Source organism: Aquarana catesbeiana, linkage group LG09, assembly GCF_042186555.1.
Source record: "Aquarana catesbeiana isolate 2022-GZ linkage group LG09, ASM4218655v1, whole genome shotgun sequence".
In the NCBI taxonomy this organism is placed as follows: Eukaryota; Metazoa; Chordata; class Amphibia; order Anura; family Ranidae; genus Aquarana; species Aquarana catesbeiana.
Window position 1 is genome coordinate 250,301,991 of NC_133332.1, and position 17,015 is coordinate 250,319,005.

The window sequence follows — 17,015 nt, forward strand, 5'->3', positions numbered from 1 at the left end:
GCACGGGTTATTGTTGATGGTTTCCCCTCTCTACATTGTGTATGTGCTGTGCGGAATATACAGATTTTATGTGTTATACAGCACATGTGTTGTTATAAACTCTCCGGGTGGTCCACCACTGGCGCTGGGTTATTACTATGCTGCAGATAGTTGGAGTGGCACTGTGCTGCAGATGGTTGGGTTTGCACTGTATTGCAGATGGATGAGGTGGCACTAAGTTGCAGATGGCCTGAGTGGCACTATCATAGCTCCCTCTTTACTCCTTTTTGGTCTGAGCTATATAGTTGTATATAAAATCCACTTTTTATATTTACCTATTTAGAAGTGTTTCCCAGACCTAAACCTTTCATCCAATTTCTAAATTGCTGCATTTAAAAATGTCAAAATCCAATATAAAGGAATAGTAGTGATTACAAAAAGCACTTGTGGGTTTAACAAATCATTTTTTGTTTAATTCTCCTTTCGGGGGCGTGGCAGAGGGTGTGTCCTGTTTCTACATGTTTTCGCTAATAGAGGCCCCTCGTTCCCATCTCAAAAAGTAGGGAGGTATGCACTAGGGTGCAGGTGAATAGGGTATCACTGTGCTGCAGGTGGCTGGCATGGCATTATGTTGCAGGGTGGCACTGTTTGCTGGTGGCTGGGATGGTTCTGTGCTACAGCTGGATGGGATGGCACTGTTCTGCAATTGGTCAGGTGGCACTGTGCTGCAGGGGATGGGGTGGCACTGTCCTGCAGGTGGCTAGCATGGCACTGTGCTGAGGTGGCTGGCATGGCACTGTGCTACAGGGGGGTGGGGTGGTACTGTGTTGCAAGTTGCTTGGGTGGCACTCTGCCTCTAGTAGCTTGGGGGGGGGCACCGTACTCATGGTGGATAGGGTGGCACTGTGCTGCAGGTGGCTGGCATGGCACTGTGCTACAGGGGGATGGGGTGCACTGTGCTGCAGGTTTCTGGGATGAGACTGTGCTGTAGGTGGCTGGGGTGGCACTGGCTGCAGGCAGCTAGAGTGGCACTGTGCTGCAGGTGGCAGACAGGGGTGGCAAAGTGTTGCAGGTAGCCTGCGTAGCACTGTGTTTCAGCCAGCTGGGGTAGAACTGTGCTCCAGTGATAAGAAAAAAACCCTTAATGGCCCTTCTCACCTTGATCACTTTAACTGAACAACCAACCAATGTCTGAACAAAATTCCACCAAGCTCATTGCTATAGTTGCAGCCATCAGCTTGATTTAACCAAGTGAAGTCCAAGACGTTTCAAAACGGCTTTAGGATGGTAAGCGATTAATTTAAGGCATGGCTTAATTAGCTGTGTACATGTCAGGTACTCTTAAGCGAAGCGCACCTTCATCGGGGTCATTGGATGCTGGCGATTGAGTATATTTGTATATTTGCAGATGCCCTTTAACTAAATGACAAGAAACATTGAGTTGAGTTGTGCTAACTGCAAGCTCAGCAAAACACAGATCTCTACCGCGACAGCGTGTGTTGTAAATTACTTTTGTTCTTGACCTACAAACCCAAATTCTGTCTTCATACGACATTAATAAAAGACATGTGTAGGTGTATATAGGGGCCTACAGTGAAGAATTATATCAAGGGGGGTTGGAAACCTGATTTCAATGATCAGGCTCACACTGCATGGCCAAGAAGGCCTTACCATGGGGCGGGCTATCACTCTTGGGTCACAACTGAGTTGTAGAGGGCCCCAATCCTCTGGTTATAGGTCAGGTTGGATGTTGTGCCAAATACCCAGCCCAACTAACACTGGGGTCTTGGGGTACAAGGCACATATGCACAGTGCAATAGGGGACCTGTCACCACTGCAAGCCTGACTGACCCTACTTCTTCCCACCATCACCAGTCCCCTGACCAAGCCAGACTTTGCAGTTACTTCTTCCTGGTTTCTCAGTTATAGGCTACCATACACTATTAGATTAAAGAAACCCGCTCCACTTCTGTCTTGAACTTATGTAGCGCGCAATTCAAGAGTCCATATTAGGCATGGTCTTTAACAATCCATTACAGCATGGTTCTGAGTTCTTTACACTGGTCAGGTTCAGTCCATTTTGCCCAAATATGGATATTCTTTCATAAAAGTGCTCCAGCTTCATGATGTAACCAACTAGGGGGAAAAGAACGCATGACATTTCCCCAAAGGAGAAGGCCAGTCTATGGGCAGTCTACATCTATAGTTCCATATAGGTCTTAGGTTTCTGATGAAGGACTAAGCTCCTACTCTGCAGAACACTAACCTCCCCTTTCAATTTCTTACCTCCAACTCTGTGGGCTCCATCCCTCTTTACTACTTATACCTGCAACTAGGAGGATAATGGGCTAAATTACACCCCTGGCCCAAACAACGTGTTCAGTAGTAGAGTCCTAATTCTATATATAGGATAGCATGGTTGGCAGGTGGGAATGTGGGTTTGGCTGGATTTCTTCCTTAAGAGGTACAGGCACCACTGTTATCCAGTACTATTGGTGTGACAGATAGTGTGTCCCCAGCTGGAAAGCACACTTCTGATGTTGGAGGGAATACGGGCCTGCATCAGCATGACACATATTCATACTCCTTTAGCTTTGACAGTAGAAGCTTGTTCAGGGGGGAAGTTGTTTCAATTTTTAAAATTGTAATCCTATTTTATTCAGGTTGTTTCATTTTTTTAAAATGACAACATGACTGGGAAACTTCTATACCATGCTTCTAGTAATATAACACTTTTTCTATAGTCCGGTTGTTCTAGCGTTTTGTAGTCCAGTAGAGCAGAAAAGGCTGACTGCTATCTCAGCTGGACAGTAAGTGAGGGGAAATCTCAAAGAGTTTGTTAGAGTGAGCGCCTAATAGAGAGAGAAATCCATATTCCACACACTCCACACCAAGGGGGCACCAGCCCGATATATATTAGAAAAAAATGTATTGCAGAAAATAGGCTTTTAGATGGTAGTCTCCATGCTTAAGATACAACATATATATTATTATTATCATTATACAGGATTTATATAGCGCCAACAGTTTGCGCAGCGCTTTACAACATGAGGGCAGACAGTACAGTTACAATCCAATTCAATACAGGAGGAATCAGAGGTCCCTGCTCGTTAGAGCTTACAATCTAGAAGGGAGGGTCAAGTGATACAAGAGGTAATAACTGTGGGGGATGATCTGATGGAGAAAATAAAAAGTACAGTTGTTAGGTGTGGGCCGGATAGGCTTCTCTGAAGAGAAGGGTTTTCAGGGATTGTCTAAAAGCAAATAGAGTAGGAGATAATCGGACAGATTGGAATAGGGACTGTCAGAGGATGGGAGAGGCTCGGAAAAAGTCCTGGAGGCGGGCATGGGAGAAGGTGACAAGGGAACTAGAGAGCAGGAGGTATTAGGAGGAACGAAGGGAAGGAGTAGGTTGGTGTTTTGAGACTAGGTTAGTGATGTAGCTGGGGGCTGAGTTGTGGATGGCTTTGTAAGTTGTTATTACAATTTTGAATTTAATTTGTTGGGTGAGTGGAAGCCAGTGGAGGGATTGACAGAGATGGGTGGCAGACACAGAGCGAATGGTAAGGTGGATGAGCCTTGCAGCAGCATTCATGATGATTATTATAAAGATAGAAAAGTTTATTAGATATATGTGTGATATGCTTTCTACATGTATTTGGGCTTTATTTGCCCCTTTGTTTGTTTCTCTTTTATGAATACTATATATACACTAATATGGTATCACATGACTTGTATGGGATCTGCCAACATGTTTTGCGGTCATTACCGCTTCTTCAAGGCTTAATCCTCCATATGTGACTCACAAAACATCTGGTATATGTACAAACAAAACATAATTATTAATTTCATATTAACATACAATTCTATATACAGTTTATACACACAATAAACTATACCCAAGCAAGAGAGAGAAAAAAAAAACCCCACCCGACCATCCAACCCACATATGAAAGATCACACCATCAAAAGCATACCTATATAGTTGGATGTGTTCAGGCTAAGGGGAGACCAAGAAATGAAAAGACACTTCACCTCATTGATATGGAGCATATATGAGACTTGGTCATCGTATATGGTGTAGATTATAGAGCACAGCTAATGGGAATAAATTAAGAAAGTATATCAATAATGGACCAGGGTTCCCATTTCACTAGCCATATAGTTGTGTTACCAACAACACTTGAGATGGTCAAAAAACCTGAATACTGTTGCACTCACCTGCAAAGAGGGGGTGGCAAAAGCACATTGGTTCAAACTCTAATGGATGAAAAACGAGCTGGGAGTGCACGTCTACATACAACATCAATCAGAGTTGATGCATCTGCAAACTATGTCCAAGACAAGAAAAGGTAAATATACCCTCACCAGAAAATCCATACACACAATCAACCTTAAACAAAGCAAACAATGTATATCTCATCCTAAACAGGAAGTGTTTAATTCAATGTCCAGTCCAGCAAGTGCGGGCAAATCTCCCTAGAAGCAAGGCAGATCACAAACCTTTACATACTCTTTCCAAAGCGAAAAGAAACCTTTGTTGAAGTTTTGTGTAGTACCTCCAGCTTCAGAAATCCACTGACCATTTTTTTATGTTCTAGTCCGATAATATTTCAATTACTTTTCTGTGAATTGTTATAGCAGATAGAAGGAGGTTTGAAGATTCTTTATTTCGAAATCTTAAATTTTATGTTCTTCTGATCTCTTCTAGACTGTGGGAATGTGCAGGCTGGAGGCCACGAAGATGGGGAGGCAGAGGCTGGGTGGATTGAGGGAGCTGCCATTTTGTTGTCTGTCATTTGTGTGGTGTGGGTGACGGCCTTCAATGACTGGAGTAAGGAGAAGCAGTTCCGCGGGCTACAGAGTCGCATTGAGCAAGAGCAAAGATTCTCCGTCATCAGAAATGGACAAGTCATACAGATCCCCGTGGCTGAGCTCGTTGTGGGAGACATCGCCCAAATAAAATATGGTAAGATGGGAACGTCTTATAACCATTTATGTATTAATGTATATTCTTTAAGATGTAACATAAACATTAACGTCTTGCCCAGAGAATCATAGAGAATGACACAGGTAGGCACTTGGATATATGTTGAGCCGAACTAGGAAAACGGACACTGCAGTGTCAGACACTGGACGGGCTGCCACGCTTATATATCTTCCCCTATAAGATAACACCTTTACTTGGCAGCATTGGCCTTTTCTTAGACCCAGCCGGGTGGTTTAGATGGGTCTCATGGCCTTTTCCCTGGGCTCTTCTCGGCCAACTTCTCCTTGAGCAGCGCGGTGTCCGTGTCAGCGTAGTTTCCTAGTTCGGCTCAACATATATCGCAGTGACACATCTACCCTTGTCTCTCAACAAGCATCCCCTGAGGAAGCCCTAGCGGGCGAAACATGTTGGGATTTTAGTGCTGAGTGACCCTTTTTAAACATCTAATTTGATGTGTACTGATGTCTGCGTTATCTATGTATAGCCAATACAACTTTTAAACTTGTTCTATGTTCAATAAATTGTGATAATATTTTTTTACTTTGGTGTATGAGTAATTCAATTTGTCTGGCACTCATAAAATCCCATTACATTATCCTCCTGTTTACATATAAGCAGGAAATGATGTTTCTGGGGGGAGGTCAGTACACCCTCTGTGTATAGAACAACTCCTTGTAGCCATATTGCATCCTCAGAAAATTACAGCGGCTGCAGATTGAAAAGAAAAGATTTTTTTTAATAACATTTAATCACAACATGATTAGCGTCGCAATTATATGTGCTATATTATTTTTTCTTTATTTGCTATTTTTTTTCCCCCAGGAAAGTGGAGTTACCCTTTAAGATTCTGAACCGGAAAAACTTGGGACAAATCAAATGCTGGCTACAAGACTTGTGGCTGCAAAACTATTAACAACAATAAATGCGCAAACAATAAACTAAATCAACAAGACTAATTGACCTGTTTTCTCTTGTATACTTAATTGATATAAAAAAAAAAAAAAAAGACAACAGTGGTTAGGTCTCCTGCCACTGCTTACTTTTTTTTTTTTTTTTTTTACCGCCAGCGGTTTTTCCAGATAAAGCGGCTGGTAATACGTGCACTCTAATTTCTCCAACGGAGGAAAATAAAGTTTTTATCTCCGCTTTTAAAAACTTTTAAATTGTGATTAATCAGAAGCGGTGTTTTGCTCCTTGACACATCCTGCTCTGCGTGGTCTCCCACAGCACTGACTCACACGTACTGATGGTTCAATGCTGTGAACAACATTAATATTGCAATAGAAAATGAACTTCATTCATTTTTTAATATTCTCTGATGTTCCAGGCGACCTGCTGCCCACAGATGGAGTTCTGATCCAGGGAAACGATCTGAAGATTGATGAAAGCTCGTTGACAGGAGAATCGGATCACGTGCGCAAGTCTGTAGAAAAGGACCCGATGCTGCTTTCTGGTGAGGACACGGACCTTTACATGACACCATAGATCTCTGTAAATTAATTCAGTTTGATCGGCTTTTTTTTTTTTTTTTTTTTTGTCCAATCCTTCTGATAGCTGTTGGTTTGGTTTCTGGGGTCTTAAATTATATCGAAATCTTTTTTAATTTTAGATTTTAGAGTAGGGAATTGTAAAAACCTATTTTCCTGCCGCCAACATGGGCAGCATACATTGATTGGCGTCAGAAAAGGGAAATTACGGTTAGTATTTGATACAGTTTTCCATTTCCTGGCGCCAACATGGCAGCTTACCATGTATGCACCAATACAATTTTTTTTACTAGTACGAATACCGATAATTTTTTTTTTAGTACTCGCCGATACCAATTACCGATACCCAGGGCTTTTTTTCTCAGAAAACAGGTACAGGAACTCTAAAGCCGCGTACACACGGGCAGACTTTTCGACCGGACTGGTCCGACGTACTTTCAACTGACTTTTGACGAGCTTCCGTAGGACTTAATCTCAACTCAATATTGAACCCTACAGACTTATGCCGCGTACACACGAGCGGACTTTTCCATCGGACTGGTCTGACGGACTTTTGGCGGACTTCCAACGGACTTTTTAACGAACGGACTTGCCTACACACGATCACACCAAAGTCCAACGGATTCGTACGTGATGACGTACACCGGACTAAAATAAGGAAGTTGATAGCCAATAGCTGCCCTAGCGTGGGTTTTTGTCCGTCGGACTAGCCTACAGACGAGAGGATTTCTGGGCCCGGCGGAGTTACGACGTAAAGATTTGAAGCATGTTCCAAATCTAAAGTCCGTCAAATTTTCGACTGGAAAAGTCCGCTGAAGGTCTAATGAAGCCCACACACGATCGGATTGTCCGCCGGACTCGGTCTGTCGGACCAGTCCAGTCGAAAAGTCCAACTGTGTGTACGCTGCATAATGCCGTGTACACACGACCAGACTTTTCGACCGAACTGGTCCAACGGAACGAATCCGTCGGACAATTCGATCGTGTGTGGGCTTCATCGGACCTTTTCTGTCGGAAAATCTGTCGGACTTTAGAAATAGAGCATGTTTCAAATCTTTTTGACGGACTCGAGTCCAAACGAAAAATCCGTTCGTCTGTATGTTAGTCCGAAGGACAAAAAAGGACGCAAGGGCAGTTATTGGTTACTGGCTATGAACTTCCTTATTCTAGTCCAGGTCATACGTCATCACGTTCGAAACTATCGTACTTTGGTGGGATCGTGTGTAGGCAAGTACGTTTCGTCGTAACTCCGTCGAAAAGTCCTTCAGAGTTCAGACAGACGAAAAGTCCGCTCGTGTGTACATGGCATAACACAACCCCCTCAAAAGACCCCCCCCACACCCTCCAAACCCAAATAGTGGGTGTGGTCAAATGTCACTAACAGTGGGAGGGTCTTAAAGGAGTGCATTACATACAGAGTGCAGTGTTCGGGGGTGCACTGCATACAGAGTGCAGAGTTCAGCCTTCTTCCACAGTTGCTTATCTCTGCATCCCCATCTAACTTTCACCCCTTTTCAGCTCTAACCTCTGCATGCAATATCCACCCCCCATCACTCCTCTGCCCCCCATCTTCTCCCCACCTCTTTAAAAGCTCCACCATCTTCCACATGTCTTACTTTTGTTTCTGTATTAGGTTGAAGCCCCCTGTTGGCTTACATACACTGTAGTTGGCTCCACCTTGATCACCTAGAGGGAGATTATCCAGTGGGGGTATCGGTATCCGCACTGCACTCCGAGCACCTGAATCTCCCTTGTCCCCATCTTGTATTCAGTGGGGGCCACTCAGGAGATAAGATCTGTGGGAGCCATTGGGAGACAAGCTGTCACTTGTAAACACAGAAGCCGGACTCCTGTGTTTACAAGTGATAGAGCAGGGAGCAGAGGGCCTGAGCCAGAGGTGGTGGAACTGATTTCCATCACGTTCCAGCTGAAAAAAAGCCCTGCCAATACCTACCGCAACTGTCTTGTTTTCACTTCAGCTGTCCACAATGGTACAAAGCATTAAAAAGTTATTTACAAATTAAATAGATTTTCTTTTTTACATTTTGCGCTTTTTCAATGGGAAATGTGAATATATATGTTAATATATATGTGTAAAAATATTCACTAAAAAAGCAAACAAAAAAAAAGTTTTCATTGTTTATCGTTTATAAAATAGACGTGAACAAAAAAAAAGCAGGAAAATAATAATCAAATGGAGGAGAATAGGGAGTTAATTAAGGCTGATTAGAGTAAATTAAGGGTTAATAAGGGGTTAAACAGAGGAACATTTGTATATCCCTTTGATCTGCAGATGAAAAAACAGAAAGATACAAAAAGAAACAATGTTTCTTTTAATTTTAGTGTTTCAGCACATTGCGGCTGCTTTTTCTGTTTTTTTGACAGCTCCAATTACCGGACTTCTTTAACACTTCAGCTGTCAACAGGGGAGACCCCACTGACAGCTCTAAGAACCGAGCCTGAAAGTATCGGTTTCAGGTATCGGGGCATTTGCATGAGTACCGATACTTGTGCAAATACTCGGGTTGCACCGATACTAGTATCGGTATCGGTGTCAATACCTACTGCCAAGGATTAGCGCCAATAAAGGAAAATTACGTAAGTATTTGATCCAATTTTCCATTATCTTTTCCATCTGTGTCCCATTCATTTCTCTTCCTTTCCTATCCTGTAGATAGGACCAACCTGAGGGAAATCCCCCTGGAAGTATTGTGTCGATTGGAAGTTTCCCCCATTTTTCTGTTCGGATGACAACTCAGAATTTTCCATTGCCTTTGGTCCTAGTGACCGTGGTCATCAGGAAAAATAGAAAGGGTGAATCTCCCCAGCAGTGTGAGATGCACCTTACCCCTGCTAGGGAGATTTAGTCCAAAAAACCCAACAGTGGCTCCAAGCCCTTACTATTGTATTAAAAAAAAAGTTTTGTCTTTAGACACATTTTAACCGCTTCAGCCCCGGAAGATTTTACCCCCTTCCCGACCAGAGCACTTTTTGCGGCACTGCGCCTCTTTAACTGACAATTGCGCGGTCGTGCGACGTTGCACCCAAACAAAATTGACGTCATTTTTTTCCCACAAATAGAACTTTCTTTTGGTGGTATTTGATCACCTCTGCAGTTTTTTTTTTTGTTTATAGCGCAAAAAATAGAGTGCCAATTTTGAAAAAAATGCATTATTTTTTACTTTTTGCTTTAATAAATATCCCCCAAAAATATATTAAAAAAATATTTTTTTCCTCAGTTTAGGCCGATATGTATTCTACATATTTTTGGTAAAAAAAAAAAAAATCGCAAAAAGCGTATATTGATTGGTTTGCGCAAAAGTTATAGCATCTACAAAATAGGGGATAGTTTTATGGCATTTATATATATTTTTTTTTTTTTACTAGTATCGGCGGCGATCTGTGACATTATGGCGGACACATCGGACACTTTTGACACTATTTTGGGACCATTGTCATTTATACAGCGATCAGTGCTACAAAAATGCACTGATTACTGTGTAAATGACACAGGCAGTGAAGGGGTTAACCACTAGGGTGCGATGAAGGGGTTAAGTGTTTCCTAGGGAGTGATTCTAACTGTGGGGGGGGGTGGGCTTCAATTCACATGACAGCAATCATCGCTTCCGTTGACAGGGAGCAGTGAGCTCTGTCATGACACAAGCCAGAATGGGGAAATGCCTTGTTTACATAGGCATCTCCCCGTTCTGAGGCTCTGTGATACGATCACCCGGAGACCAGCGGACATCGAGTCCGCCGGACCCCATGGGCACGGTCACGCTGTACGCGGCCGGCGTGCGCCTGCTATCCCTGGCCCTTAAAGGGGACGTACAGATATGCCCATTTACCCACCGCCGCCATTGTGCCTATGTATATCGGTGTGCAGCGGTCGGCAAGTGGTTAAAGAAAGTCTAAATCAACAAAAAAAGTACAAAGAAGGTCTAAATCAACAAAAAAAGTACACATCACCCGCTCTCCGCCCTTTTCTCATTCATATAACTAAGAACTATCAATTATTACCTTTCTGAACCATGATTTAGAGCTGGTTCACACTACTGCAATGCCAGACATCGCATGTGATTCACATCGCATTGCTGTGCAGATCACATGGGGAGCCGTCCCTGCTGGGAGAAAACAGTGATTAGTGCTAGCGGCTATAGCTGCTGGCAATAATCGTAAGTAAAAATCTGACATGCTGGTTGTACTCAAGTCGATAGGCCCTTACATGGTTCAAATCTTGGCCAGTCCCTGCTCAACTGACTGAGATTCGAACCATCTATGGCCAGCTTAACTTACCCATGGGCTTCTTATATTCATGGAATCCAATGGTCAGATCTTCTGTGTAGATTCCTACACTTTGAATTATCACTACAGCAAGGAGGGGATCTCAGTGATGCAATTATATAGTTTAGCTTAAATAAAATGGAAAATCCAACAAAGAAAGTGGGATGCTGGAAAACATGAGAAAAATTAGATTCTGACAAAGATGGATCTCTGCTGGACTGCAGTACAAGGATGCCCAATCACTTCTGGACTGCGGTGCTAAGAAGTCACCCTTCTTCTGCATTGCAGTCCTAAGAAGAAATTCCTCTTCTGGACTGCAGTGCCAAGAAAATACTCCTCTTCTGGCCTGCAGTGTCAGGAAGACACACCGCCTCTGGACTGCAGTGTTAGGAAGACACACCTCTTCTGGACTGCAGTGCCAGGAAGACACACCTCTTCTGGACTGCAGTGCCAGGAAGACACACCTCTTCTGGACTGCAGTGCCAGGAAGACACACCTCTTCTGGACTGCAATGCCAGGAAGACACACCTCTTCTGGACTGCAGTGCCAGGAAGACACACCTCTTCTGGACTGCAGTGCCAGGAAGACACACCTCTTCTGGACTGCAGTGCCAGGAAGACACACCTCTTCTGGACTGCAATGCCAGGAAGACACACCTCCTCTGGACTGCAGTGTTAGGAAGACACACCTCTTCTGGACTGCAGTGCCAGGAAGACACACCTCTTCTGGACTGCAGTGCCAGGAAGACACACCTCCTCTGGACTGCAGTGTTAGGAAGACACACCTCCTCTGGACTGCAGTGTTAGGAAGACACACCTCCTCTGGACTGCAGTGTCAGGAAGACACACCTCTAATGTAGTGCAGTGCCAGGAAGTCACACCTCTTCTGGACTGCAGTCTTAGGAAAATACCCCTCTTCTGGACTGCAGTGCCTGGAAGACACCCCAGGAGTGCAGGGGACACACTTCCTGTGTCACCTACCTCTTTATTGGACTATAATAACCAGTATTGTACTGATGATAATTTATAGCTCAGTAAATCAAGTGGAGGCAGAGAGGAGACAGAATAAGTTACAGAGCTAAACCAGTGATATCACCTTCTTGACATTACACGGTAACAGAGTAAATAACAATACTGGTTAACAGGATAAAAAAATTCTCTGGCATGTAAAACAGTTCACACACAGTAAAAGTGTGATCAATGTATTTCCAGGAAATTTGGCTTTAATGCCGTGCCCATTAGACTGATTCTGCAATGATAAAATCCTGTATAATGCTGGAGAGATCCCAGGAGCCAGATGGGCAGTGTGCCTACAATTACAGCTTGTGCCTAACTTTTATTAAGCCTCTTTTAGTTAAATGTAAGCACATATGCTCTGCTCAGTATATTACAACTATTTATGAAATGATGAAAACATGTAAATATGTGAGTGTGTGCATACAGTACACACATATATATATATATATATATATATATGTGTGTATATATATATATATATATATATATATATATATATATATATATATATATATATATATATAAAGTCTGTCCATGTATAGTATAGTATGCATTCAATACTTCTTCGGGGCTCCTTTTGCATTAATTACTGCATCAATGCGGTGTGGCATGGAGGCGATTAGCCTGTGGTACTGCTGAGCTGTTATGGAAGCCCAGGTTGCTTTGATAGCAACTTTTAGCTTGTCTGCATTGTTGGGTCTGGTGTCTCTCATCTTCCTCTTGACAATACCGCACAGATTGGGGTTATGGGGTTTAGGTCAGGCTAGTTTGCTGGCCACTTAAGCACAGTGATATCATGGTCATGAAACCAAGTATTGGTACTTTTGCAGTGTGGTCAGGTGCCAAGTCCTGCTGGAAAATTAAATCAGCATCTCCATAAAGCTGGTCAGCAGAAGGAAGCATGAAGTGCTCTAGAATTTCCTGCTAGAGGGTTGCCCTGACTTTGGACTTGATCAAACACAGTGGACCAACACCAGCAGATGACATGGCTCCCCTTATCACTGACTGTGGTAAATGTTGAATTTAATTTGGAAATCAGGGTCCCAGAGTCTGGAGGAAGAGTGGAGAGGCACAGAATCCAAGTTGCATGAGGACAAGTGTAAAGTTTCCACAGTGATTGATAATTAGGGGAGCCATGTCATCTGCTGGTGTTGGTCCAGTGTGTTTTATCAAGTCCAAAGTCAGTGCAGCCCTCTACCAGGAAATTCTAGAGCACTTCATGCTTCTCTTTGAAATCAGCATCTCCATAAAGCTGGTCAGCATTTTCCAGCAGGACTTGGCACCTGCCCACACTGCCAAAAGTACCAATACCTGGTTTAATGATCATGGTATCACTGTGCTTGATTGGCCAGAAAACTCATCTGACCTAAACTCCATAGAGAATCTGTGGGATATTGTCAAGAGGAAGACGAGAGACACCAGACCCAACAATGCAAATGAGCTGAAGGCTGCTATCAAAGCAACCTGGGCTTCCATAACACCTCAGTAGTGCCACAGGCTGATCGCCTCCATGCCACGCCTCATTGATGCAGTAATTCATGCAAAAAGAGCCCCGAGCAAGTATTGAGTGCATACCATACTGTACATGGACGTACTTTTCAGTAAGCCATTAAAAATCCCTTTTTTTACTGGTCTTATGTAATATTCTAATTTTCTGAGATACAGAATTTTGGATTTTCACTAGCTGTAAGCCATAATCATCAAAATAAAAAAAAAGAAATGCTTGAAATATATCATGTTATTATTATATGTAACGCATATAATATTTAAGTTTCACTTTTTGAATTGAATTGCTATTCTGCTATTGGATTCAGATTGTCTGCACCTACAGTTTCAGAATACCCAAACATTGGTTGGGTGCAGACACTGTTCAGCCTGACAGTTTTCCACCCAGGCTCCTTCAACAAAAGTCAACTCAACAATCAACTTTTGTCAAGCAAGGTGGTACTGGCAGGGCCACCGATGGTTCAAATTTTGGCCAATTCAGCCATGAATATAGAACAGAGGTTTTCCAAACTAAAACTGCAAAATTGTATTTGGCTCGAAGTTAGGGTCAGTGGTATATTTTGTGCACAGGTCGAGAATTTAGGGTCAGGAGAGGCTTCTTATGGTCACTATAAGGGGTACTGTGGTGGAGACCCTGATATGAGGGGGACTATGATGGACACCCTGATGTAATGAGGAACTTGTCCTACTGAAGAAGTCCTGGCCACCAGACGTAACACATATAGGGAATGGAATCACGTACCGATGATGTCATCACACAGCTATCCCAAACCTGCTGAGCAGTGAGAGACCGGTATATGCAGAAGTTTATAAAGAAGAATGTTGTATTGAAGGTGATCTTGATTTTAACCCTTTTAAGTGCTTTTTATCCATTATATTTTTTTAATAAACACACTATTAGTCCCTTTGCCGTTAATGTATGTTATGCCATAATTGAGCCGCATTTGAAAGCATATAAGGAAGATCCGAGAGAGTGAACCTGGGCATGTTGATCAATCCCACTGGAGGGTAAAAGGCTCTCTGTGACCTCATATATGATTGAAGGTCAGAAGTGGAGGTGAGCAAATTGGAATGATCACGTGGTGGAGAGCAGGCTTTCACTTGGTGGCATATTGAGTAAGAAGGCTTTTTCCTGTCACTGGTGGTTTGAGACACTATGGAATGTTGGACTACATCTTTTTAATGTATGGATTAATTAATGGGTTTTTTTATGTATTATTGGGTAGCACTGCGCTATATTGATTGTTAGGGGGGACTTATTCATATGTATGATGTTGCCCTTGTAGTGAAAAGTTTGGAGACCCCTAATATAGAACATACCTCTATGCTTTTAATTCTGTTGCGATAGCAGGGGAGAACCCAATAAAAAAGCACTTATCCAGAGAAGCCCTAATGATCATGGCATTGCTGAATTGGTTTATTTTTTTAGGTGGAAAATAGAGAGAAGCCCATGGGGAACAGACATGTAGACACTGAAAGAGTTATTAAACAATGTGAAGAGCCAATATCTTAATGATACAGATTATGGGAAAGATACACCTGGACAGCAGGTGGTCTCAGTATGTGCCTCCACAACTGGCTCTTGTTAGTCTCTTTCTTCTTCCTATTGCTCAGCCAGTTCATATTAGGTATAATTGTATTGCCCGCATTTTGGCGATGCTAGGGATAAGTACTGTGCTGTAATAATTCACAATGCCAAGACCTGACTTGAACCATGCAGGACAAGGACAAGGATTTCATGCTGGCCCGTGCTGTCTAGTAGTAATAATGATGACTCATGTTCTTGGCAGGTACACATGTCATGGAGGGGTCTGGCAGGATGGTGGTGACAGCTGTTGGTGTCAACTCACAAACTGGAATCATTTTCACCTTGCTTGGCGCTGGTGGAGAGGAGGAAGAAAAGAAAGACAAGAAAGGTAAATCAGAGAGTACTCACTATATAGAGTTGATATGTGTCTGTACATAAAAAAAAAAAAAATTCAATATAAAAAAAATTACCTCAATATAACCATATTTTACAGCAACGTGTTTAAATAGAACCAATAAACTAAAGGGGGTTTCTACTTCAACATAAAAGTGATCTCTGCCTATGCAGGCTTGAGACCTGGCAGTTCCAGCAGGCTAGCGTTAAAAATGCTAAAACACATGCTGATTACATCTCCATATCATGTCAGATAGCGTTAAGAATGTTAAAGCCCAACTCCATGAATTAGACAAAATCTACTCTTGCAATAGATCCTCCCAACACTGCAAGAGTTAATTGTTCATTAGGTCTAGAAGGGAGCTGAAGAGGCTGCATTACTTACTTTATTCCCACTCAGGCTCGCTCCTGTGCTCTCCGCCTCTCCCTCTGGCACTCTGAGCTGTTCCTAGATGACATCTCGTACAATGCAGGGCTTAAAACCCCTACATTGTATGTGGAGGAAGCAGGACTGTGACCACGACTGGAGTGACCTTACTGACGCAAGAAAGAAGGTGTTAGTTCTTATTTCTGCACTCCTAGACTGAACGGGCAGTTAACCTTTGCAGTGTCGGGAGGCATTGCAAGAGTAGGTTTTGTCTGATTCCTAGAGTTTGGCTTTAAGTTCCCCCAAAACTTGTTTCTTTTGGTGGATAGTGGTAGGTACTTTCACCCATCATCTTCTCGGAATATGTGAATATCCTGGGACAATCTCTTCCAGGCTTACTTTGTGGACCTATCATCTCAGTTCAGAAGGAGCTGGCATGAGGGAGAATACTCCTCTGGAAACCTTGGTTTTCTGAAATCTTATGGGTGAATAGACAGTTACATTTTAGCAGTCTTACCTTTAAAAACATATCCAAACAGGTCCTTGTGAGGTGGATTCAAACGATATTTGTTGACCACTGGTGAAGCTGTCCTTTAATTTATCCCCCACCCTTCTCACCTAAGTTCAATATATACTTACTTTTAAGCCTCGGTCCATCAACTCACTGTGTGGCCCTCACTGTTTCTGTATAGTGCTCACAAAAAAAGCTTGTGTCTGGCTTGTCTTCAGACTGCACATGTGCACCATGGCTTCATTAATTTTTCTGGGACAGCCGTACTATGCTAAAATGAAGATGGAAGTGAGATATGCAAATACTTCCTGTGTAAGGCGGCTTCACTGATCATTGCACTAGCTTAGTGGTCAGGTTTTTCAATAATTTAAAGGACAACTTCACCAAAGGTAAAGTTTTCCTTTAATGAATCTTCCCACACACACCCCCCTTCCTCTACCCATGACATACTTACTAACAGCTCCAATCCAATTATATTGGCTATGTAGCCCTACCCACAGGCCATACTTCATCTCTAAGAAAACCTCTGGCGAGCTCAGACTTCCCATGAGACATGAATTCCCATTAATTTCTGTAGGAAAGCCACACTATGTAGGACTGTTGGAAGTCCTACATAGTGTGGCTTTCCTACAGAAATTAATGGGAATTCATGTCTCATGGGAAGTCTGAGCTCGCCAGAGGTTTTCTTAGAGATGAAGTATGGCCTGTGGGTAGGGCTACATAGCCAATATAATTGGATTGGAGCTGTTAGTAAGTATGTCATGGGTAGAGGAAGGGGGGTGTGTGTGGGAAGATTCATTAAAGGAAAACTTTACCTTTGGTGAAGTTGTCCTTTAAATTATTGAAAAACCTGACCACTAAGCTACTGCAATGATCAGTGAAGCCGCCTTACACAGGAAGTATTTGCATATCTCACTTCCATCTTCATTTTAGCATAGTCAATGGAAACTTTTG

At 42.8% G+C, this 17,015-nt stretch overlaps 1 protein-coding gene across 8 annotated transcripts in view; it reads left to right on the plus strand.

The window, feature by feature from the left end:
* The window catches only part of ATP2B3 (ATPase plasma membrane Ca2+ transporting 3), a 469,026-nt gene that overhangs the window by 322,928 nt on the left and 129,083 nt on the right, over nucleotides 1-17,015 (plus strand). For all 8 annotated transcript variants that reach the window (XM_073600159.1, XM_073600154.1, XM_073600156.1 and 5 more), the window contains exons 5-7: nucleotides 4,691-4,948; nucleotides 6,297-6,422; nucleotides 15,053-15,178. In XM_073600159.1, coding sequence (XP_073456260.1) covers nucleotides 4,691-4,948; nucleotides 6,297-6,422; nucleotides 15,053-15,178 — 510 coding nt within the window. The remainder of the gene's footprint in view (nucleotides 1-4,690; nucleotides 4,949-6,296; nucleotides 6,423-15,052; nucleotides 15,179-17,015) is intronic.